This window comes from Tachyglossus aculeatus, chromosome 22 (assembly GCF_015852505.1).
Source record: "Tachyglossus aculeatus isolate mTacAcu1 chromosome 22, mTacAcu1.pri, whole genome shotgun sequence".
NCBI lineage: Eukaryota > Metazoa > Chordata > Mammalia > Monotremata > Tachyglossidae > Tachyglossus > Tachyglossus aculeatus.
In genome coordinates, this window is record NC_052087.1 from 20714699 (window position 1) to 20739639 (window position 24941).

At 41.0% G+C, this 24941-nt stretch overlaps 1 protein-coding gene across 2 annotated transcripts in view; it reads right to left on the reverse strand.

Annotated features, from left to right (window-relative positions):
* Nucleotides 1-24941, reverse strand: part of SLC1A2 (solute carrier family 1 member 2) — a 122605-nt gene that overhangs the window by 69025 nt on the left and 28639 nt on the right. Inside the window, exon 2 of one of the 2 annotated variants that reach the window (XM_038764760.1) lies at nt 4109-4197. The exons of the other annotated variant lie outside the window; for it this stretch is intronic. Within the exon in view, the coding sequence (XP_038620688.1) occupies nt 4109-4131 (23 nt within the window). The 5' untranslated portion in view covers nt 4132-4197. The remainder of the gene's footprint in view (nt 1-4108; nt 4198-24941) is intronic. 2 annotated transcript variants of the gene reach the window in all.

Below are 24941 nucleotides of genomic sequence, written 5' to 3' on the forward strand. Positions count from 1 at the left end.
ATCGGTGACTAGATCATAAGTTCTTTCTGGACAAATAAGTGCCTTGTGTCTCTAGTGTACCTTCTCAAATACATAATACTCAGGCGATCAACAAATACCATTACTACAATTTAATACTACTACTACTACAAAATCTCTGCTGAGTAACCTTGGCACTAAATGGGCTCCAAGTGGTCTGAAAATGTTCTGAAAGAATGGATGCTCCTTCTAAAATGATTACCTTGCTAGCAAGGAGTGAGTTCAAGCACTGCAAGAATTAGGCTCATTCAATCCAGCTTTGACTTCACAAGCTATTTGGAAATGTCTGAAAAAGCCAGATCACAGATATATGCCATCCAAATAATAATAATAATAATAGTATTTGTTAAATTCTTACTATGTGCCAGGCACTGTACTAAATTCTGGGTAGGATACAAGCAAATCAGGTTGGACACAGTCCCTGTCCCAAATGGGGCTCACAGTCTAAATCCCCACTTTACAGATGAGGTAACTTAGGTCCAGAGAAGTGAAGTGACTTGTTTAAGGTTACACAGCAGACAAGTGGTGGAGCCGAAATTAGAACCCATGACTTTCTGACTCCCAGTCCCATGCTCTATCCACTTTGCCACGCTACTTCCTCAAAGGTAATATTCTCCTGCAATTCTGATCAGAAACAATGAGAAGTGTGATACAGAATCCTGAGGAAGATGTTAGGATTCGGTGGGATAGGGAGGAAAGGGGAGCAATTTTACCTCTTAGATATTGCCTGATTTGTTTTGATTCATATGTCTAGAGGAACTCCTTTATTTGGGAAGCTGGGAGTGATAGAGTGAAGCTGCAGTAGACCTTGAGGTTCCCACTGCAGAAGGTACAAATATTTTCCCTGCATACAGTCCTGAGCATGAAGAGGGAAGAGATAAAGGTACTAAACCTCGGTGTATGCTGGGATATTAAAAGGATTCCAAAGGGATTCTTAGTTAAATATATATATTTATATATTTATAAAACAAACTATTTCTCTAGATTTTGATACTGGATTTTTCCTTCCCTCAGCTACCCTTCATCTTTATGTCTGACTCAGAATACACATTTAGAGAGGTAGAATCTAAAACTAAATCCTGAAAGTCTCAGTATGAATGGTAAATGTTTGTATAGTTGGGTTTTTTTTCCCCAACTCACTCATGGCCATGTGCCCATCTATGGGAATCTGTTCTGTGGATATAAGGTTTAGGTACAGAAAGCTCTGTGATGAAGCTAGCTCTCTTCTTGGCTGACAGGTGGGTTGGTTTAGCTGCTTATCGACCAATGCTTTGGAAGGCCAAAAGACATCATGACCAGGAGACTTCCCATTTGGGTCCCTCTCCAGACTACCTAGAAATACATCCAAGTAATACATCCAAGTAAGAACGTTGCTGCTTTGGTTATTATTACTCTTAATTACTCTAATATTGTTACTCTATAATATTATATATTATCATTATTATTATTACTCTATTTTACTTGTACATATTCTATTTATTTTATTTTGTTAGTATGTTTTGTTTTGTTGTCTGTCTCCCCCTCCTAGACTGTGAGCCCGCTGTTGGATAGGGACCGTGTCTATATGTTGCCAACTTGGACTTCCCAAGCGCTTAGTACAGTGCTCTGCACACAGTAAGCGCTCAATAAATACAATTGAATGAATGAATGAATATACATTTGTACGTATTACTCTATCTTACTTGTATATATTCTTTTTATTTTATTTTGTTAGTATGTTTTGTTTTGTTGTCTGTCTCCCCCTTCTAGACTGTGAGTCCACTGTAGGGTAGGGACCGTCGCTATATGTTGCCAACTTGGACTTCCCAAGCGCTTAGTACAGTGCTCTGCACACAGTAAGCATTCAATAAATACGGTTGATTGAATGAATGAATGAATATATGTTTGTACATATTACTCTGTTTTACTTGTGTATATTCTATTTATTTTATTTTGTTAGTATGTTTTGTTTTGTTGTCTGTCTCCCCCTTCTAGACTGTGAGCCCACTGTTGGGTAGGGACCATCTCTATATGTTGCCAACTTGGACTTCCCAAGTGCTTAGTACAGTGCTCTGCACACAGTAAGCGCTCAATAAGTACGATTGATTGATTGATTGATCCAAGACTTTCTCCCAGGAAAGGAGCTAAGTCCATGGGTTTCACTGCCTGCCCGCTGACAACATAATTTTCTTCTCTATTACTCTCCCCAGAAATAGAATTCCAATCGCACCATAGCTAGCAACTTTTTACTATGCTTTTCTAAGAAAATGAAGGTGTTGGGCGGTGAGGGTGTTCGTGTTTCTCAGCTCACATGCCCCTTTAATCACCTTAGGTTTTTCACTTTTTTTTAGTTCTCCCTTTACACAAATGGAAGCACACAATCCAATGGACTTCTGGCCATCCATTCCTCTAACAAGCAACTGAGCTCTACTTAAGGACAAACAAAAATAAATTTTACCAACTGCTCAAAGACTACAGTTACTAACGCCAAGGAAATGGCAGTTCTGAGTATGGCCATCAGTTCTGCTTTGGTTTTGGAGAAGGGCTAGCCATCAGCATTCTCTATCACAGTTAATATTTATTCCCATTAGGAGCATAATATTATATTTTGACAAGAATTTATCATCTTTCAGCATTTAGTCTCACTGCCAACCCAGCACTGCATAGTATGTATTCTGAAATGAAACCACCGAAATTTCTGTCAGCCATAGCTCAAAGGAAACAGGTCCCACAGCTAAGACTTCGGGGAAGTAGAAGTCTTGCATTCTATGGACTGACTAGGAGACCCAGCTTCTACTTCGTTGATGTGATCCTAGGCTAGGTCTCTCTCCTGCCGGTGTCGCTTTCTCTGGACAAAATGTTGGTGACAACCTCATACATAAGGATATTAGAAAATGACTTTAATGAAAAATTTGCATATATATTATATATATTAGTATATCTGCATATATATTATATAGTTTAAGCTTTTGTAATCCTGTATTTATAAGGTCTACAAGGCCTATAATAGGCCTTGCTGATGTTATAATTTATCACTATTAGTGTGGGCTGTATTCTTTTTAGGAAAGGTGTAAGATATCAAGTAAACATTACCCCAACTAAACAGCTATTTAAAAAACAAAACTGTTATCTTTCATGAGGGTCACCCTATCTGAGCAGAAGGTGGAATAGCAAACAGCCCCTACTTGCTGAATACTTTTTTCAAGACTGCCGCTAAAGTCAGGACCAGAGATTAAGCTCTTAATGCTCATTAATGATTTCAAGCAAAAAAAGTATTATAGCCCTGGGCATGGTCTTTTTGCAGGATAAATCTCCCAGTCTTTACCCTGGATATAATGTCCAGGAGAATCAAGTACACAAAGAATCAGTATCTCTAAATTTCAACTCTTCCCTCTGGTTCTCTATGGAGGTTGTCACATATTATCCTTGTCAAAGGAAATCCTTGAGAAGCAGTGTGACCTAGTGGAAAGAGCATGGGCCTGGGAGTTAGAGGATCTGGGTTCTAATCATGGCTCTATCAGTTACTTGCTGTGTGACCTTGGGCAAGTCACTGAAATTATCTGTGCCTCAGTTCTCCTGTTCTCCCTCCTAATTAGACTGCAAGCCCTATGCAGGGACTGTGTCCAACTTAACTTCCATCTTTGCAGATGAAATTATTATTCAATCACTTGCTATAGAAATTTCTCTGAGGTATCTCTCCATTTCATGAATTTTCTAAGCTTTTAAGCTGATGTTACTACAATTAGCTGCTACCAAAGGCAGGTAAATCCTGGGAAATTTTCTGAATATTTCAGGCAATGAAAAATGCATTTTGGCCTTAGTTATCCTGATATGATAAAAGATATTGCTTGAGGGTAACAGAAAAAAATATTTTTGCCGTGAATTATTCAGAAAACCATACTAGTAGAACTTGACTACAGCCTTTCTCATAGCTGTTCTAGGTCAAGGTCCATTTCACATTTCACTGCCTCTTTACCACTGTTAAACAGAGATGCCTTTCTGTCTTAATGCTATGCCTTTGATTACCCCTACAACTCTGCAAATCTTCCAAAATAAGTTCCCCCAATGCCCCCTCATTTAAACAACCCCCAAAAGTCCACAGATATCTGACCTGATCTCTGGAAATCCCTTCATTTTCTATGGTCCCTTCATACACTGGTTAGATGGTGGTTTGGCCAGCTCTTGTCTTCCATCAGTGCCCTGTTTGACAATGGAGGAAGCTTTGAAGTGGATTTCTGTCAGGTTTCTAAAGTTTATTCAGTTCCGAGTTTGTTGTCAAAGAAATAACAAACTGTTCCTATCGATCACTCTCCTGGCTCCAGAACTCAAGGTTGCTAAGTGTTTATTTGAGCATTGTGTAATTATGAGAGCTAATCATCTCGTCAAGATAATCTTACTCTTTTGATGTCTTTCCCTCTCCCTGACCCCTACCCTAAGAATCAGGATCGAGTCCTTCAAATTCTCTGTGAATTCCCAACCTCTAATCTGGTCATAGTCCACCTGCTGGGCTTTAGGGGATCTTTACCCTGATGCTGTCCTTCTATCTCTCCATAATCATTACCCTTTTCAAGCTGAGGATTGTTGTGAGTTGACATTTAACCTCTCTATCTGTGATATTCAGTTATCAAAATATTTTTTGCCAAGCTGTCAGCTTCTGAATCCAAAGAAACATCCATATTTGACTAAATATAAAGTTTGGATTTCTCCTGTCCCATTAAAAAAAGTTCTATACACAACTTGGTCTACCTATTAAATTAATCTTTTTATTTACAAAATAGACTGTTACACACAAAACTAAGATCTTAAAGTTAGGGCTCAATTTATCATTGAGGAAAATGTGTATGACATCAATAAAGTAATTATATTCCTTGTGCCAAATAACCTTTTATTTTAAGAAGTATGTGCATTTCATCATTCTCCCATTCCCCACATCCAAGCTGTAAGGTGATTAGACTATTTTCGCTAAAGAAGTTTCAGTTGAATTGTGTTTGTGTATATGACTTTGTGATATATGCTAGAACTCTGACACCTGGGCCTTCAGCTGAATGGAAATCCAACAGGGTCCAGGCCCAGTTGTAAACGTGTGAATGGAGAAAAGGGACGAGGGAAGGCACATTCTCGCTAACCTATAATTTAAATAGTTCACTATGACCCTGATTTTGGTCAGAAGTGGGTATTTTGAACTGAAATATCCCAGTCTCACAGCATTTACGTACATAGCTTTATACTCTATTATTTCTTGTATCTATAATTTATTTTAATGTTAGTCTCCCCATGGACTGTAAGCTTCTTGTGGGCCGGGATGATGTCTACCAACTCTACCTTCCCAAATGCTTAGTATAGTGCTCTGCACAATCCCTCCCAGCCCCACATCACTTATGAACATATCTGAAATTATATTTATTTATATTAATGTCGGCCTCCCCATCTAGAATGTAAGCTCACTATGGACAGGGAATGTGTCTGTTATATTGTTATGTTGTACTCTTCCAAGCTCTTAGTACAGTGCTCTGCACACAGTAAGAGATCTATAAATATGATTGACTGAATTACTGAAAAAATGACACATTGGTTGGTTGAAATATTTGGATAACTGAACCCAAAATGTATTTGGGGGCCAGAATTATCCAAATGATTTACTAGCACACATACAGTTTTAATGAACAAAGGACAATTTTTAATTGCCTGTACCATGATAATAAGAACAGGCTCACTCTAAATGAATGAAAACTTTTAAAGAATACTAACAGTCTCCAGGCTTATGAATACAATTGGCATAGACTGTAAATTGGGAGCAGGAATTGTGTCTACCAACTCCATTGTGCTGCATATTCCCAAGTGGCTAGTATAATGCTCAACCCACAGTAAGCACTCAATAAATATCACTGATTGATTAAAAGCTGCATCTTAGGGGAAGCAGCATGGCCCAGTGACAAGAGCACAGGCTTGGGAGTCAGAGGTTGTGGGTTCTAATCTCAGCTCTGCCACTTGTCTGCAGTGTGAGCTTGGGCAAATCACTTAACTTCTCTGTACCTCAGTTACCTCATCTGTAAAATGGGGATTGAGATTGTGAGCCCCATGTAGGCCAGGGACTGTGTCCAACTTGATTACCTTGTCTCTACCTCAGCGCTTATAACAGAGCTTGGCACATAGTAAGTGCTTAACAAATACCATTATTATTATTATAATTATTATTATTAAAACACTGAAATTTGGATCCAATTGTCTCAGAGTGCCATTTGTTCTTCCGCCAAACATTTTAAGTTGAGAACTGTCTGTAATGATATTTGTCATCCACTTAACCTTCCCCATCAAGAAGAAGGGAAGGCCCTATAGAAATCTAACATATCATATTAGGAAATTGCTCTGAGATCCTCAGAAGGCAGGAATATGAAAACATTGTCTTAAACACTTTGGTAATTTTCCTATGATGCAAAGAAGAAAGGGAAGCAGTGTCACAGGCCTGGGAGTCAAAGGACATGGATTCTAATTCCACCAAGTCACTTAACTTCTCTTGTCTCAGTTTCCTCAATTTTAAAATGGGAATTCAATACCTATTCTCTCTCCTACTTAGACTGTGACCCTCATGTGGGATAGGGATTGCACTCAACTGATTAACTTGTATCTATCTCAGCACTTAGAACAGCGCTTGACAGAGTACATGCTCAACATATCCGATTGTTATTCTCATTATTGTTATTTAATAATAATGCCACTACTACTAAAAATATGTCTGTTGTAGTACAGAGAGAAATTCTTCTTGAAAGGGTCAAACTCAGTAAGTGATCCAAAGATTTCCCCTTTCCTATAGGAAACACAAAATCTCATTCGGGAACAGCATTGTGTTCTTCGTTGCTGTTGAGAATCTTTAGATGTGTATAGGGTTTTCCAGGTATAGGCCGATACCATTGATTGAGTCTTCATGCACATTAACAGTCCATAGCAATAACCATTTGCCTATATTCAAGGGTTTGTGTGCCTCAAGAGAACAGGTAACTGAACATCACAGTTCCTGCATCACTGACCAAAAGCTTCTCTTGAGCTGCAAGAGTTTGCTTATAGCTCAAATGAACATTCTGATTCGTTTCCAACTCTCTCATGTGGCCTCAAACACACCAGAATAGAAGTGAGCCCTTCTGAATTAGATTCCTTTCATGGGATCCTCCACTGCTTCCCACTCAGTAACTGGGGGAGTCTCTCAAGGTTCACTTCTGAGTCCCCTTCTAGTCTCCATTCACTTCCATTCCCGTAGAGAACTTTGCTCCCATGGTTTTTGCTCCCATGGCTTCAACTACCATCTCTACATGGATGACTTCTATATCTACATCTCCAGCCCTAATCTCTGTCCTTCTCTGAAAGCTCACACTTCCTCCTACCTTCAAGACATTTCTACTTGAATGTCTTTCATTCGTTCATTCAATCATATTTATTGAGTACTTACAGTGTGCAGAGTACTGTACTAAGCGCTTGGAAAGTACAATTCGGCAACAGATGGAGACAATCCCTACCCAATAACGGGCTCACAGTCTAGAAGACACTCAGGTCCCACTGACACCTCAAACTGAACATGTCCAAAACAGAACTCCTTATCTTTCCACCCACTCCTGGCCTCCCCATGACTTTCCACTGTCCTTCTTGCCTCACATGCCTGTAATCTTGGTGTTATCTTCGACTCAGTGTTTTCAATCTGTCACTAAATCCTGTCTGTTCAACCTTAACATCACTAAAATCTGCCCTTTCCTCTCCACCTAAACTAATGCCATGTTGATCCAAGCACTTGCCCTATCCTGCCTTGATTACTTTAACAGCCCCCTTACTGATCTCCCAACCTCCTGTCTCTCCCCACTCCAGTCCATACTTCACTCTGTTGCCTGGATCATTTTTCTACAAAAATGTTCAGTCTACATTTCCCCACTCTTCAAGAACCTCCAGTGGTTTTCCATCCACCTCCGCATCAAACAGAAATTCCTTACTATTGGCAGAAGATTGCCCTCTTCTACCTTTCCTAGGTGCTCTCCCATTACAACCCAGACCACACGCTTAGCTCCACTGACCTTCTCACTGTACCTCAATCTTTTCTATCTCACCCACTGCCAATGTCCTGCAATGCCCTCCCTCTTCATATACAACAGATAATTATTCTCCCCAACTTCAAAACCGTATTGAAAGCACCTCTCATCCAAGAGGCCTTCCATGACTAAGACCTCATTTCCCCTTCTCCCACTCCCTTCTACATCACCCTTGTACTTGGATTTGCTCCCTCTATTCGCCTCTCAGCCCCTCAGCACTATATGTATGTATGTATGTATCCATAATTTATTTATTCATACTAATGTCTGTTTCCCTTTCTAGACTCTAAGCTCACTGTGGATACCTATTCTGCTATATTGTACTCTTCCAAGAGCTCAGTACAGTGCTTTGCACATAGTAAGTGCTCAATAAATATGATTGATTGACTAATTGATTGGTTCATGGGTCTATTCCCTCTCTTCCTCTCTCAGATAAGCAGGGCCCTTTTTAAGCCTTTATCAGGGGTGCCTGTCCCTTGCCAAAAGAACAAAAATAAATGTGAAACTCATTTTCCCTTTAGGGAGATGCACATAAGCACTACTATCTAATGATGAAGAATAGAAGAAAAGAAATAGGGGCAAATGAAAATAGAATAGTATTTTTCATGCCTGTGTCTTTTCTCTGATGTTTGTAGGTCAGAAGGTATTTTATTATAATGAAATATAATAAATTAGCTTCACCTGGAGGGTAGCCCTAATGTTGATAACTTGATCCCTCAACTTTTCAGAGGATGCTCTGAGATTTATGATATATACACAACTCCTTTGATACCATTTGTGTCCAGATTTAAAGTTGAAATCATTTCAATGGAAGACTTGCAGCCAGGGCGTGACCAACCAGAAATTTTAAAATGTGCCAGTAACACAATGTATATACTTATTTTAACATGTGTTTATTATATTTGCTTGCTTTGGAACGAAGCAGTAAACCATGCTGCTAATCTCATGCCATCCCATGTGAACTCATCATGCCTTTTCAAAACTTCCAGTATTATCTCATTTTCTTAAGGGTTGTCAGTTATGCATTAAAAATCCAACTCAATTCACATTATGTTAAAATAGTGCCTGGGTGGAAATCATGTGGTCAGGCTTAATGGTACCGGGTGTGGGGCAGGAGGAGCCTGGCAACAGGAAACCTTTTTTTTGTTTTGGTATTTTTTAAGCATTTACTATGTGCCAGGCACTGTACTAAGCACTGAGGTAGATGCAAGCTAATAAGGTTGGATGCAGTCCATGCCCAACATGGGGCTCGTAGTCTTAAAACCCATTTTTACATCTGAAGTAACTGAGGCACAGAGAAGTGAAGTGACTGGCCCAAGTTTACACAGCAGATGCAAGGTGGGCTAGGATTAGAACCCAGGTCCTTCTGACTCACAGCCCTGTGCTCTATCCACTAGACCACGCTGCTTCTCATGTGCCTTTTGTGGAATTCCCAAGGGAAAAGGGAATTGGACAAGAGAAGAGTCAGAATGCAGAACTTTAAGCAAGTAAACCTCACCTCTGCCCTTTGAACAAGCCCATCACAGATCCCTCCCCACTCTGCAGTTCAATCCTCTGTCTTTCTCATTGGGGCCTGCTGTTTTGCAGAGGGCTAGAAACTGAATGGCAGAGGTGGGGGGAGCAACAGAAGGGAGAGCTGATACCTAGGATTGAAGAAAAGCAGCATGGCCTAGTGGACAGATCAAGGGCCTGAGACTCTGAAGAACCTAGGTCCTAATCCCGGCTCTGCCACTGGTCTGCTCTGTGACCTCAGCCAAGTCACTTCACTTCTCTGTGCTCAGTTACTTCATCTGTAAAATGGGGATTTACCATTTACATCTACCACATTTGAGGGTAGCTAATGCCAAAACCTCATCACAGCTATGGGACATGATGGGAGGAAGGAATGGGAGAGGAACAGGTGGGGCCAGTATGGAAGGATAATGAGATATTAACGTAGGGCACAACCACAAAAATTAAAGCAGTTGCTGCTGCTATCCTATTTTCATTAGTTATTAAAGGGCACTTCAGTGAAGATGAAAAAAGCCTCTCATGCAGTTAACATTTGCAAGGGGGCTTTGCAGGGCATTAGATTATGCTGTGCCTACTATGCAACTTACTGTAAGATCCACTGCCTGACTCTGCTCTCAACCCACTTGAAGGAGAAAGATGATTTCAGAGGCAGGGACCACTTCCTCAACCCGAATGGAAGATAAATTCAGTAGTGTGGCTCAGCTTTAAAAAAGCACCAAAAATGATAGATTGAATTGCTGTGGCAAGTCACACTTACATTTGGCATAACAGGTCTGTCTCTGCTACTGACTCATTGTGTGACCTTGGGCAAGTCACTTAATCTCTCTGAGCCTTAATTTCCACACCTGCAAAATAGGAGATAATAATAGCCACCCCTCCTTCCCTCTCAGGACAAATGAGATAATTGATGTGAAAGCACTTTGAAAATAAAAGTGATGTATAAGTGCAGAGTGATATTGTTGTGTTATTACTGTCTAGTACCACTCTCCCCTCCCAAGGGTGCGGCGATGGATTCTCAAGGTTTGCAGAGGGAAAAGTAACCTCCCTTGGCCTCCTTCCCTTTTTTTTGTTTGAAGCAGGCCCCCGCCTAATGGCAGACAACCACTACCATACTGCCCTCTCCTCTCCAGGAAGAGAGACTTTGTTCTGGGAGAATCAGAACAATTGCCACCTTTGGGCCAGCAGAATCACCAGCAACAGCACCTCTCCATCCTTTTCCCAACAGCTCTGCTTCAGTAGTGTCCTATCCTTGCATCCCTACTCTCCTTGAACTTGGGTCATTCATTTATTCAGTCAGTCATATTTAGTGAGCACTTACTGTATGTAGAGCACTGTACTAAATGTTTGGGAGAGCACAACATAACAATAAGCAGACATATTACCTGCTCACAGAGAACTTACAGTCTAGAGTGGGAGAACTACCCGGCTGTCCCTGCAAGGACTCTTCCAACACCACTGAGAAAAGCACCAACAATACCACCACCTTCCCTCCCACCACTGTGTGTCCCCACTCTTGGCAGGCCTGGGTACACTGAACCGAGGACAAAAGCTGTTCCCATGCACTCTCAGACTCCTAGGAGAGGCTTTGAGTCTATTTTCTGTATTTGCTAGTGCTGTGTTTTAATGTTTCATCACTCCTGATGTTTCTGTCTCCAATCCTTTCTCCCCACCTAAACTCTTATATTGTGAGTCCACCGAGGGACAGGGACCAGATCTAATTCCCACCACTGTATTCTCTCCCAGGCTTTGTACAGTGCTTTCATACAGCAACCACTTAATAAATACTACGTCTACGACAACTACTACTGTTACTACTATACAGGACAACCCACTCTTCACCTTCTCTTGCTCCATGTTTGTTCATTCATTCATTCAATCGTATTTATTGAGTGCTTACTGTGTGTAGAACACTGTACTAAGCGTTTGGGAAGTACAAGTCAGCAACATATAGAGACGGACCCTACCCACTCGAGGTAGCCCTGAAGAGCCCCAAAAGTATTCACCTACCTCAACGGGGTGATCATTATGCCAGACTTAAGGATATTCCTGCAGGCTCACCCTGGGCTCAGGGCAGGTATGATCAACAACCAACAACTGTAACAGGGTAGCCCACTATGGTGCCAATGGCCCCAGGGGCATCAGTGGGGGCAGACCACATCATTGCTATTCCACAGGGTTTCCAAGCATCAGCCTCCTAACCTCCCTGTCTCCTATATCTCCCCACTCTGGTCCATATTTCACCCTGCTGCCCGGATCATTTTTCTACATGTTTAGGCCATGCTTCCCCACTCCTCAAGAACCTACAGTGGATGCCCATCCACCTCCTTATCAAACAGAAACTCCTTATAATAATGGGTGATTATCCCTTAATCACCTTGCCCCCTCCTACCTTACCTCCTTGATTTCCGATGAAACCTAGCCCACACACTTTGATCCTCTAATGCCAACCTATTCACTGTACCTTGACCTCATCTATCTGACTGCCAACTCCTCACCCATGTCCTGCCTCTGGCCTGGAACTCCCTCCCTCTTCATATCCGACAGATGGATCACTCTCCTCACCTTCAAATCTTTATTAAAAGCACCTTTCCTCTTCTCCCATTCCCTTCCACATCACCCTTGCACTTGGATTTGCACCCTGTATTCACACCACCCTCTGCCCCACAACCCTCATTTACATATCCAAAATTCATCTATCCATATTAATATCTGTCTCCCTATCTAGACTTTAAGCTCACTGTGGTCAGGGAACGTGTCCACCAACTATTATATCATACACTTCCAAGGGCTTAATGCAGTGTTCTGCACACAGTAAACTCTCAATAAATACAATTGATTGATTGATTGATTGAGCATCGCTCTCAATAAGGAAACGGAAAGACCTGAGAATGTGTGGTCCAAACCTGGACTTCATCCAGTTAACAAACCCATTCCAACTCAACAGAGAAAGACAGTGCAGAAGGGAGGGGGCAGCTGTCATCACAGACCCCCAAAACTAAAAACTGACTGAGCGTCATTGTCCCTCAATTATCATGTACAACAATGTTGTCCTAATGGCCATGTAGAGAACCTGACTCATTTTTCTTGCCTCCAAATTTACTTTTATTGAATCGCTCTCTGAAGACATTTATTAATATGACACATTTTGATTTCAACCTAATGGAAGCTTTTCCAAGCCAAGTTTGTTGTTTTATTTGGTTTTTAAAACCTCTTTTTGAATATGTATTAATGGAAGTCTCAGCTTCTCACCCTCTCAGTTCCCTGGAGCAATTATTCAATTTGTATTTACTAGGGATTTAACATCCCTACTAATCTGAATTTTCTTTGCAATCTAAATTTCCAGGCCCCAAACTTCCTTAGTGTTATTATTTTAAAATTTAGCCACCTTTGCCGCACTTAGCTCTTCCCTGGGCTTAAGCATTCTCCAATCTACTTTCCTCTGTGCTTTATTTCTATAGCATCAGTCACCAAAATATCAAGACATTATGATAAGGGAGAGGTGAATTAAACTAAAGATAGAACTCTCCTCCACTGAATCAGAATTTTTCTTAGTAGTAGTTGGTATATACTCTACTATTTCCCTTATCTGTAGTTATTTAAAATGTCTGCGTCCCTCGGGTAGACTTGTGGGCTCCTTGTGGGCAGGGATCTTATCTACCACCTCAATTGTATTGTACTTTCCCAATAATTTAGTCCAGTGCTCTGTGTACAAAAGGCACTCAATAAATACCATTGATTGATTGTTAGAGCAGAAGGCAACTCAGATCCCTTGTGGAGGGGTTCTGAGAAAAGTAATTTGTGCTCACAGGCCTATAAAATATTTTTGACTAGGTTTTAATCATTTTAAATGCCCTCTCAAAGATGGTTTTACAGCCTAGTAAAAGATGGGCTGTTAGGTGATAACCATAGCAGCATTTTCCTGCCCCAGTTCACCATGCTTCCTAATTCCCATTTCTAGATTAAGATAAGAAAGTGTGACTATACTGATTGTTTTTACACTCATGACAAAACATCCACCCAAACCCTTTACTTCCTTTCCTTGATGCTTCAGTGTGATCTAGTGGAAAGCACACAAGACTGGGAATCAGGGGACCTGAATTATAATCCTCGAATTTGCTCCTCTAGTATTATCTTGCTCACTGTGCCTCAATCTTGTCTATCTTGCCACTGAATTCTTTCCTCATCTTCCTTCCGACCTGGAACTCCCTCCCCATCCATAAATACCAGACCACCATTCTCCCCATCTCCAAAGTCTTATTAAAAATCAATTAAGCCCTCTTTTCCCAGACTCCTATGCACTTGGATCTGTACCCTTAAGCATTTGATATTCACTCCACCCCCAGCCCCACAGCACTTATGACCATAATGATAATTAATTTATTCATATTAATTCTGCCTCCACCTCCAGAATATAAGCTTTTTGTGGACAGAGACTATGTCTATCAACCATTGTACTGTACTCTCCCAAATGCTTAGTACAGTACTCTGCATACAAAACACATTCAATAAATACCACTGGTTGATTAGTAGACTTGAGAAAAGTAACCATCACTTTGAAAAGCCTCCCCCGAAACAATCAGTCTTGGGAATTTGCTACACATGCAGATTCTCTGTCCTTGAGGAGTAGCTTCATGGTACCTTTGGATGAAGGAGGGCTCAAGAAAAAGCCACAGCATCACTAATTGATTTGAATATTCATTTTTCAATTCTGCAATGTGGAAATTTCTTATATGTAAAGAGCACAAGACTGACTTCTCACAGCTTTCTCTATGTATCAAGAAGACTTTTCAAAGTTTTCCATGTCCATTGTTGTCATCTTTTGACCATTGCCAGTAACCCTTAACTGAAGTCCCCTACTGAGCTGTAGTGCTGAGTAGGTACTAAACATGGAGTTTTGTCCCAGTTAATGAGCTCAGCAAACTGATATTTGTTCTAGGTGCACCTCCTGACCCACCTCTTGAGCAAGAATGGTTAAGGGGCAGTGAATAAGTAACAAAATGTGACATTCCTCCTGGTTTCCACTGTGAACCTAAAATAGCAGAATTCAAGCAACCAGACCAGTTTGTTTGAGCAGTTGTTTTGTTTATAGGAGTTGCATGAGGCAGATCAGAGCTTTGTTGAACTTCAAAAAATGTGGTAGGGAATGGTGCTAAAGTAGTTAAGTTACGTTGAATAAAACACAAACCCCTGGAAGTCTGAACATCCTAAATTGGCTATAAGCTTCAATATGCAAACAGCTTAAGCCACAAAAACTTTTCCTAGATTCATTAATTCATTCAATCGTATTTATTGAGCCCTTACTGTGTGCAGAGCACTGTACTAAGTGCTTGTCTTAGTACAAGCACTGTCTAAGTGCCTGCCAGTCTCAGCTCCGCAACATTGCCAAGATCCGCCCTTTCCTCTCCATCCATAGTGCTCTGCACACAGTAAGCGCTCAATAAATACGATTGATTGATTACCCTGCTCGTTCAAGCTCTCATCCTATCCCGTCTGGACTACTGCATCAGCCTTCTCTCTGATCTCCCATCCTCGTGTCTCTCCCCACTTCAATCCATACTTCATGCTGCTGCCCGGATTGTCTTTGTCCAGAAACGCTCTGGGCATGTTACTCCCCTCCTCAAAAATCTCCAGTGGCTACCAATCAATCTGTGCATCAGGCAGAAGCTCCTCACCCTGGGCTTCAAGGCTGTCCATCACCTCGCCCCCTCCTACCTCACCTCCCTTCTCTCCTTCTACAGCCCACCCCGCACCCTCCGCTCCGCTGCTGCTAATCTCCTCACCATACCTCATTCTCACCTGTCCTGCCATCGACCCCCGGACCACGTCATCCCCCGAGCCTGGAATGCCCTCCCTCTGCCCATCCTCCAAGCTAGCTCTCTTCCTCCCTTCAAGGCCCTACTGAGAGCTCACCTCCTCCAGGAGGCTTTCCCAGACTGAGCCCCTTCCTTCCTCTCCCCCTCGCCCCCCTCTCCATCCCCCCATCTTACCTCCTTCCCTTCCCCACAGCACCTGTATATATGTGTATACATTTGTACATATTTATTACTCTATTTATTTACTTTACTTGTATATATCTATTCTATTTATTTTATTTTGTTAGTAGGTTTGGTTTTGTTCTCTGTCTCCCCCTTTTAGACTGTGAGCCCACTGTTGGGTAGGGACTGTCTCTATATGTTGCCAACTTGTATTTCCCAAGTGCTTAGTACAGTGCTCTGCACACAGTAAGCGCTCAATAAATATGATTGATTGATTGATTGATTGATTGGGAAGTACAAGTTGGCAACATATAGAGACGGTCCCTACCCAACAACGGGCTCACAGTCTAGAAGGGAGAGACAGACAACAAAACAAAACATGTGGACAGGTGTCAAGTCATCAGGATAAATAGAAGTAAAGCTAGATGCACATCATTAACAAAATAAATAGAATAATAGATGTGAGGATGAGTTGTATCTCATGAGAAGTATTGACTTCCAGGTCATAATCCTTTTTATTTTTCAACATACCCAACTGGAATGGAAAAGGCACTGGGTAATTTCTACTAAAAAGAAAGGAAAAAATGATTAATTCTTCCTAGTGCCTACTCACCTTCACACCCTTAGGCTTCAGAACCAAGAGACTAAATTCTCTGTGATATTTTTCATTCTGAAGTGTTGTTAAATAAAACCCAAGGGACACTATCTATGGAGAGATGCAGTGGTGTGGGTCGGACTAACAGTGTGTACTACCCATTTCAGAAGTCAGGCACAGAGGCAAACCATGTTTATGAGTTGCCATTATACCATCTGGTATCAGTTTAAATGTTCTTGTCATCACATACAAAGATTGATTTATTCAGTTCTTATCTCTATGGGATGCACTCCTTCCTGCCCCAATCAGCGGTTCCTGTTTTATTTCTTGCGGTGAACTTTAAAAGGCAACTACATTCATTTTCCATGAACTTTAACCACCTACAATGATATTAAGATCTTTTTATAATTTCTTGGAAACACTAGGAAATGTAAAAAAAAGGGTCACTGCCTGTAACCTTATCTCTTGACTAGATTCACAGTTCATGCCCTAAGTACTCAATCAGCTTGCCTCCTCCTACCTCACCTTGCTACTCTCCTACTACAACCCAGCTCACACACTTCACTCCTCTAATGCCAACCTTCTCACTGTACCTCTGTCTCGCTACCAACCTCTCAACCATGTCCTGCCTCTGGCTTGGAATGCCCTCCCTCTTCCTATCCAACAGACAATTACTTTTCCCTCCTTCAAAGCCTTACTGAAGACACATCTCCTCCAAGGGAACTTCCAGACTAAGCAAACACATCTCCTCCAAGAGAACTTCCAGACTAAGCCCTCCTTTTCTCTTCTTCAACTCCCTTCTGTGCTGCCTTGACTTGCTCCCTTTATTCATCCTCCTTCCCAGCCCCACAGCACTTATGTACATACATGCAATTTTATTTATATGAATGTCCCCCCCCAGACTATGCACATGTCTGTTGCATTATTGTATTGTACTCTCTCCAGCGCTTAGTACAGTGCTCTGCACACAGTAAATAATAATAATAATAATAATAATGGCATTTATTAAGCATGTACTATGTGCAAAGCACTGTTCTAGGCGCTGGGGAGGTTACAAGGTGATCAGGTTGTCTCACGGGGGGCTCACAGTCTTAATCCCTATTTTACAGATGAAGTAACTGAGGCACAAAGAAGTGAAGTGATTTGCCCAAAGTCACACAGCTGACAATTGGCAGAGCTGGGATTTGAACCCATGACCCCTGACTCCAAAGCTCAGGCTCTTTCCACTGAGCCATGCTGCTTCTCACTGTTCAATATTCTTAATGTTCAATTAATACAATTAACTGACTAGGCTAACCAGTTCATAAATCTAGGTAAAGTAGAATAGGAAAGAGAAGTCTCTGAATGTCCATACAGCCCTTGATTCATATTAAGCATTTTAACAAACAGCATGGCCTACTGGAAAGAGCCCAAGCCTAGGAGTCAGAGGAACTGGGTCCTAATCTCTGCTCCACCACTTGTCTGCTGTGTGACCCTGGACTAGTCACTTAGTTTCTCTGTGTCTCAGCTACTTCATCTGTAAAATGGGGATTAAGATGGTGAGCCCCATGTGGGACATGGACTGTGTCCAACCTTGTACCTCACCCAGCACTTAGTAAAGTGTCTGGCACACAGTATTCACTTTAAAAGTACCATTAGGGAAAAAAAGAAAAAGACTCTCACAAAAGCCAGATCTTTGTAGGTCAGAGAGTGCAATGGGTTGGCAATTATCTGGGGAATTTAGAAAACATAGGCCTGAAGAGAAAGGTAGTCCCTGTATTGCTTATTTTGGTGTGTTTCACTTAGATCTCAGCTTCATTTCCAGGCTTTTAATCAATCAATCAATGGCATTTTTTGAGTGTTTACTATGCAATCATACTTATTGAGCACTTACTGTGTGCAGAGCACTGTATTAAGCACTTGGGAAAGTACAATACAACAATAGAGTGACATTCCCCGCCCACAACAAGCTACTATGTGCAGAGCATTGTGCAAAGTGCTTGGGAGACTATAATTCAACAGAATTAGCAGACAAATTTCCTGCCCACTACACTTTGTGATAGCTAGATAGGGCAAAGGAAAACCCGCTTAACACATGGAATTCATGTCTTGCTGACGTGTTCCTAAGTGGAGCACTGTCCCAGCAAATTGAGAGATTAAAGTGCTACACTGGGGCTTGGAAAGGAGCCAAGGACTTTCCATGAGAGCTAAAGCAAAGAATATATTTGATTGCATTTTCCAATGAAAAACATATGTGTGAGGTATGTAATCCTCACTACTCTCTCGTATGGAAATAATACTAAAAGTACATTCTGTCCAAAGAACTCACTTGTGCTTAACCTTCAAGTTCAATTTCATTATTTAAACCCTCAAATTCCAGAGAAAATTAAACATCGAGAAAGTTTTTCTAAAAACTGCAATTGTAGTATCTGGGCAATCTAAGAATTTCCAGGAGATAACAACATAAATATTCTATTAGTAAGGACTAATGGGCCCAGAGTTCAAGGGATTTTTTTCTCCTATGCTCAACTAGCATCCAGCTAAATCTTTAATACTTAAGACATGTTAATAACAATAGCAAAAGGCTTTATGTGATTCCACTGAATCACCTCAATCCTTAGTTTGTTAAATAGAGCCTTTGTTTAAGCATTCATTGAACCAGTGAAGTATCAGACCCATTGGGATATGGAAAAGTAGCTTATATGCTTGTGCAACTCACCCCACTTTGTGACCCTTTAAAATCTTGATGATCCAGAAGATCATAGGAGCATCCAAAGCATCTCATTCCCCATAATTACTGGCACTAAAGCTAACACCTTTCTTTTGAATTTCTCATTTCCTTGTCCCCAAGCTATAAACCACTCTTTCCAAAATTTTCCAAAGGGGAAATTGATAAAGTCAAAGCAACCCAGAGCTGCCCGAATACACAGCCCACTCCTGTAAAAGTGGTTTCTCTCATTTTTAAGCACCAAGAGAATGAGGGTGTTTGTTGTCACTAACCTCCATTTAAGATCCTTGTGCCTCTTCATGGATGCATGTGTAATCAGTAATCTAAGAATAAATCATTTTTTAAGAGTTTTACTTTAAAGCCCAGCTAATCTTTGCTGTTCCATGGACTGGGCTGATCTCTTGATACGTTTCAGCTTAGACTTGTGGTAAGCTGAAAGAAGACACCAAATGCTTTCTTCAAATAATCCTCTTTCTAACACCCTATTCTTCTTGAAGTGAGAAACATATGTAGGCCAAAAAAATGAAAAGACAAAACTTTAAAAAGACAGCAACAGAGAATTGAGTGCTTTCTTTTTGGAGGTCCTAGGGCAGGGTGGTGCTAATACCTGCATGTTGCTTTGTTGTTTTCTTTTGCTTCTCAGGATACCTATAGAGCCATTAGGGAAAGGGGAAACCACATAGTGCTACTGTTCTACCTTTAATTGCTCCCTGAGTTTCAAGAGGCAGGATTTTCAGAAATCTCAGATTTTTCACGTGATGGGAAGCAGCACTTGATTTGAAAACTGCATACACATACACTATACAATCTTCTATGTCCCTGGGACTTAAAAAATATAAAATGTTGAATCTAGATGGGAGTCACTCAATACTTAACAAATTATCTATTTCCAAAGGAAATAGATAATGAAGATACTTGAAGGGAAGTAGGTCTTGCTTCCTTAACACACTCCCAAGCACTCTGGATGGAGTTGTGCTCTGCATAAACTCAGTAAATGCTAGTGTATTTATAGCTGATGTAATAACTGTCAATAAGACATCATCCAAAGACATACACAAGAACAAAAATCTTACATCAAACAAGCCCTTCTGAGCAATCTTGACTTATTATTTGTCAAACATTACTATTCTGAATGTGAAAAAGAACTATTAGATGTCAATTTCCAGGTCAATAAAGGACTAATGATCCAGGTACCATTAAGCACTACTAAAATTCAGGCAGAATCCTTTAACCTTTTTCATCAGGGATTTTGTTTTCCCCACTCTGACTAATAAGGGTCTAATGTGAACATAAAAGAGGAATTTTACTCTGATATCACAACCTTTCTGAAGGATAAAGTAAAAGGACAGCTTGCCCTAATTTTATATTAATAATAATTATGGTACTTGCTAAGTGCTTATTGTGTGCCAAGCACTGTACTAAGCACTGGGCAGAGAAAAGATAGTCTGTTGGGACAAAGTCCCTGTCCCACATGGGGCTCCCAGTTTAGGAAGGTGTAGGATTTAATCCCCATTTTATAGTTGAGGAAATAGGTACTGAGTTAAGTGATTTTCCCAAGATCACACAGCAGGCAAGTGGCCGGGCCAGGTTAGAACCCAGGCTCTCTGACTCCCAGGCTTGTGCTCTTTCCACCAATAAAGAAATAGTTATCCTGACCTTCTTCAAATTCTATCTCAGTCTGATATATTATTGGACTCCCATTACATCCGACAGAAAAGCTTCATGGAAGGAAGCAGCACTTTACCATTTCATCCACTATCTCCCTGGCCCTCATATGTACACCTGCATTTTCCCTGAACTTGCTCATCTGAACCCCAGCTAATCTATAAATCATTTTAAATCTTTCAACCTCATGTCCTCCTGATTCTTCTTTTCCTTGTCTTTTATCATTCAGACTGAATAAGGAGTCCAAGATAAGGAGGAGATACAGCCAAGAAACTGGCAAACTGGCAAAGATTAATCTAACACAATACCTTAACTGTTAAAAGGGCCATAATAGCCTGGGGCTTTTAGTGCATTCCATTCCTTTGCAGCTGGTGGTCTTGTAAAGGTCTATGGGGGACTTAGAGGTTCCTCTTGGACCTAGAATACCACATTGCCAGTAATTTTCCAGCTCCATCAAGACTATATTATATTCATTTGGTAGACTCTCTCAGGTTCCTCCCTATCAAAGACCAGAATCTCAAACAAAGAGAAGGGAATGAGAAGAGGTTTAGTTATCCAGTAGCTGTAGGAAAAGTATTGATGGAGAGAGCAAGGAAATTAAGAAGCAAGTGAAAATATTTACCTCTATAAAGGGACTCTGATGATGAGACAGAGAGTGTGTCCTGTCTCTTAAAAAAAGAATAAGGCTCCTGACAGTGAGCTCCTACTCCAGCTAGCAAGATGTGGCTGAAAAGATCTTTGAGACAATTAACCATAATCGTCAACCACCAATTGAGTAACTTGATTAATCTCAATCCAGTCATTTGCATCTGCCTAAGGGAGATTTATCACTGCAAGGGGAAAAAAAAACCCAAAATTTTCTTTCAAACAGCTATGTTAAGTCCCTGAATATTATCAAGAGGATAAAGCATAAATAAGAAAATCTTAAAACCAAATACAAGTGGTTAATAAGTTCATTTTCCTCTATTTGGCCTTTCATACTTTTATTTATCACCACATGGATGAAAGTTCCACATTCCACATGGATCAGTTTTGTAAAAACCATGGTCAAGGAGGACTGCACAGTTCACTTCACTTCCCATTAGCAATAATAAAAAATAATAATTATTATGCTATTTGTTAAGCCCTTACTATGCACCAGGCACCATACTAAGCACTGGGGCAGGTATAAGCAAATCAGGTTGGACACAGTTCCTGTCCCATGTGGGACTCACAGTCTCGATCCCTATTTTACAGATGAGGTAACTGAGGGTCACAGAGAATTGAAGTGACTTGTTCAAGATCACAAAACAGATAAGTGGTGGAGCAGGATTAGAACTCATTACCTTCTTATTAATTATTATTATTATGGTACATTTTCAGTGCTTACTCTGTGCCATATACTGTTCTAAGTGCTGGGGGAGATACAAGGTAGTCAGGTTGGACCCAGTCCCTGCCCCACATTGGGCTGACAGTTCTAATCCCCATTTTACAGAGGAGATAACCAAGGCCCAGAGAAGTGAAGCAACTTGCCTAAAGTCACACAGCAGACATGTGGTAGAGCTGGGATTAGAACCCATGACCTTGTAACTCCCAGGCCCCTGCTCTATCTACTAAGCCAAGAGATGTGTAGCCCCAGTTGAGTAATGGAGCAATTGCTACTTCTGCACCAAGAATTTTACTGTTCAGCAGGGCCAATCACCATTCATGGGCTCTGCTGATATTTCTGCACTGTTGGCTTTGCTCACTTTCAATCCTTTGCTTCCCACAGCACTGCTCTCTCACTTCAGTTCCTCTAAGCCCTGACTCTTGAAGCCCGGCCACTAGCTTGTGTGATCAGAGACCAACTGAATACCCAGATTTCAAATACTTACAACATCTAGTGAGTCATTGTAGGAGCAAACATGTCAGAAAAAAAAATGGTATCTCCATTTGGTTTAATACACCAGAAAAATGCTATACCAAAAGGTCAAAAAGTGTCTAGAGATTCCAACTTTTGTGACCCTAAAACTCAAAGATAGGAAAAGCTAAGTGTAGTGGGGTGTACGTATAATTCTTCAAGAACCTGAAGAATCCACACAGAAAATAAGGCAGCTCAGATATCACTGTGGCTCCTCCAACTACAGAAGGGTAAATGTTCTTTTCGATATCAGGACTCACTTCTTTTCCAGAAAGCAGAAGGGAGTGGTAGAGATGTAGAACATCAAAACTGCCTGTTCTGTTACTAAGCATCTGGAGTCTCTAACAAGCTGAACTAGCACTACTAACTGCCCGATTCAGCAACACAACAGTAATTCAGACACATGATAAGCCTCGAACATCTACTTTCCTGAGTTTCCATCTTTTAAGGGGCTCATTAGAGATCTTTACTGACAGCCTAGTCATTAAGGTTCATGTCTGTCAGGCCAACAAAGACAGGTTGCCTGTTTCCATAGTCAGTGCACATCTAACTGATTTTTTTTTTATCAACTAGCTAGACTGAGGAAAGTTAACATTTATCCGAATTTAGAGAATGTCTGATAGACAGGCACTAAATTCAAACTCTCTGAGTATTAACAACCTTGAGAGTTTCATGGGGAAAGGGAAGTTGGGAGGGGGAGAAGGGAGGAAGCTTCACTTCAGGGAAGCATTAGCTAAGATGGGGGTGGGATAATAGCTGGCCGGAGATAGTCAGCTGTGGGGAGTTTGAACCCTGGGTCAGAAAAAGTGAATGAATAAAACCACAACTCTACTTGCAAGAATCCCAGTGGGTGGGTTTGCCACCAGTGGGACAGGTTGGAAAAATAGCCTCGTTGAAATGGAAGCCAAGGATTTTTAAATGAGTCTTTTGGGGAAAATGTATTTGCAGCCACCGGATGTCACAGCTAGATAGGAAAGGTTTAAGGAAGAATAAACACAGAGCGACCCCTTTCTTGCCATTGGAGTACAGAAAACTATTACTGAAGAACAATAGGAGTGTTCATTGAGACTTTAGCTGATGGAATTCATTAACAGTCCAGTTATGAAGAACTGATGGGGTAGTGGGAGTCTGTTAGAAAAGAAAAAAGTGCCCTGGCCATTTTTCATCAATTTTACATTCTAGGCAGGAGTTGATTTGTGTGTTTATTAGTAGAATGTAATGGGTGGAGTGAAGATGACTCAAAATATGTAGTCTGTAAATATGTAGCCTGTAAATCATTAAAAACTCCTCTATACAAACATAAGCAAAATAAATGTCTTACTACTGAACACTTCCCCCTTCTGGAAAGTCAGAGACTATGTTTTATTTTGCCTTGGTTCTAGTCAACATTTTCATCAGCATTTACTGAGCTCATAGGTATAAAGTACTGTTCTAGAGCATTCATTCAATCGTATTTATTGAGCGCTTACTGTGTGCAGAGCACTGTACTAAGTGCTTGGGAAGTACAAGTTGGCAACATATAGAGATGGTTCCCACCCAACAGCGGGCTCACAGTCTAGAAGAGCATGTTCCCAAGCCCCTAAAAGTACCTCATTCCCAGGAACTGCTGGATGTCTCGACTGGCTACTTAATTTCCTGCCCTCAAAAACATGGTTAAATAATGACAACATTTGGCTCTTCAACAGCCTTTCCTCTTCCCTGACTTAATTCTAACTCCAAATATATTGAATACTTTGTATGGCTTTGTAATCTGCAAGACCAACTCCTCAGATGGTGAAATCCACCCCAAATAAAATTTGAGTCTTCAACTGATCTTTGGATAATGGAAACTTACCTAAACTCTGCAGAGGACTAGATGATAGAACGCTTTAGCCCAAGAGATTTGCTTTGAAGACTTCCAACTTCCTTGACCTTCCAAAGTACAATACAGCCCAGGATGTTGAAAAAGTGAATGAAGTGATATCGGTGAGGTAAAGCTGCTATTCTGGATCAGCATCATTCAAATCCTCCAGCCTGAGACAAAGGGCCACTGTGCTTCTGGACACTAAACATAAAACAACTCTTCAATTTTGAAGCAGTGTGGCCTAGTGGAAGGAGCATGGCCCTGGGAATCAGAGCATCTGGGTTCTAATTCTGACTCTGACTCTTGTCTGCTGTGTGACCTGGGGCAAGCCACTTAACTTCTCTGGGCCTCCATTACCTTCATCTGTAAAATGGGGATTAGGACTATGAGATCATGTGAGATCATACATCCAACCTGACTTGCTTGTATCTATCCCAGAATGTAGTATAGTTCCTGGCACATAGTAACCACTTAAATACCATTAAAAAAGAAAATTGTGGTCTTAATAGTTCTCTTCTGGTAGGGGCTTGTGTAAACTCCAGTTTCCTGATCTAAATCCCTCCTGCATGGATGTGGTACTCTGCTCTTCATGACTTATTCTTTTGCCTGGGTTGTGCCTGTACAGTTTCTACCAAGTAGTCCTCTTCTCCCATCCCATGGCACCATGTACATCCCATGGATCAGAGCCTTGACCCAGCA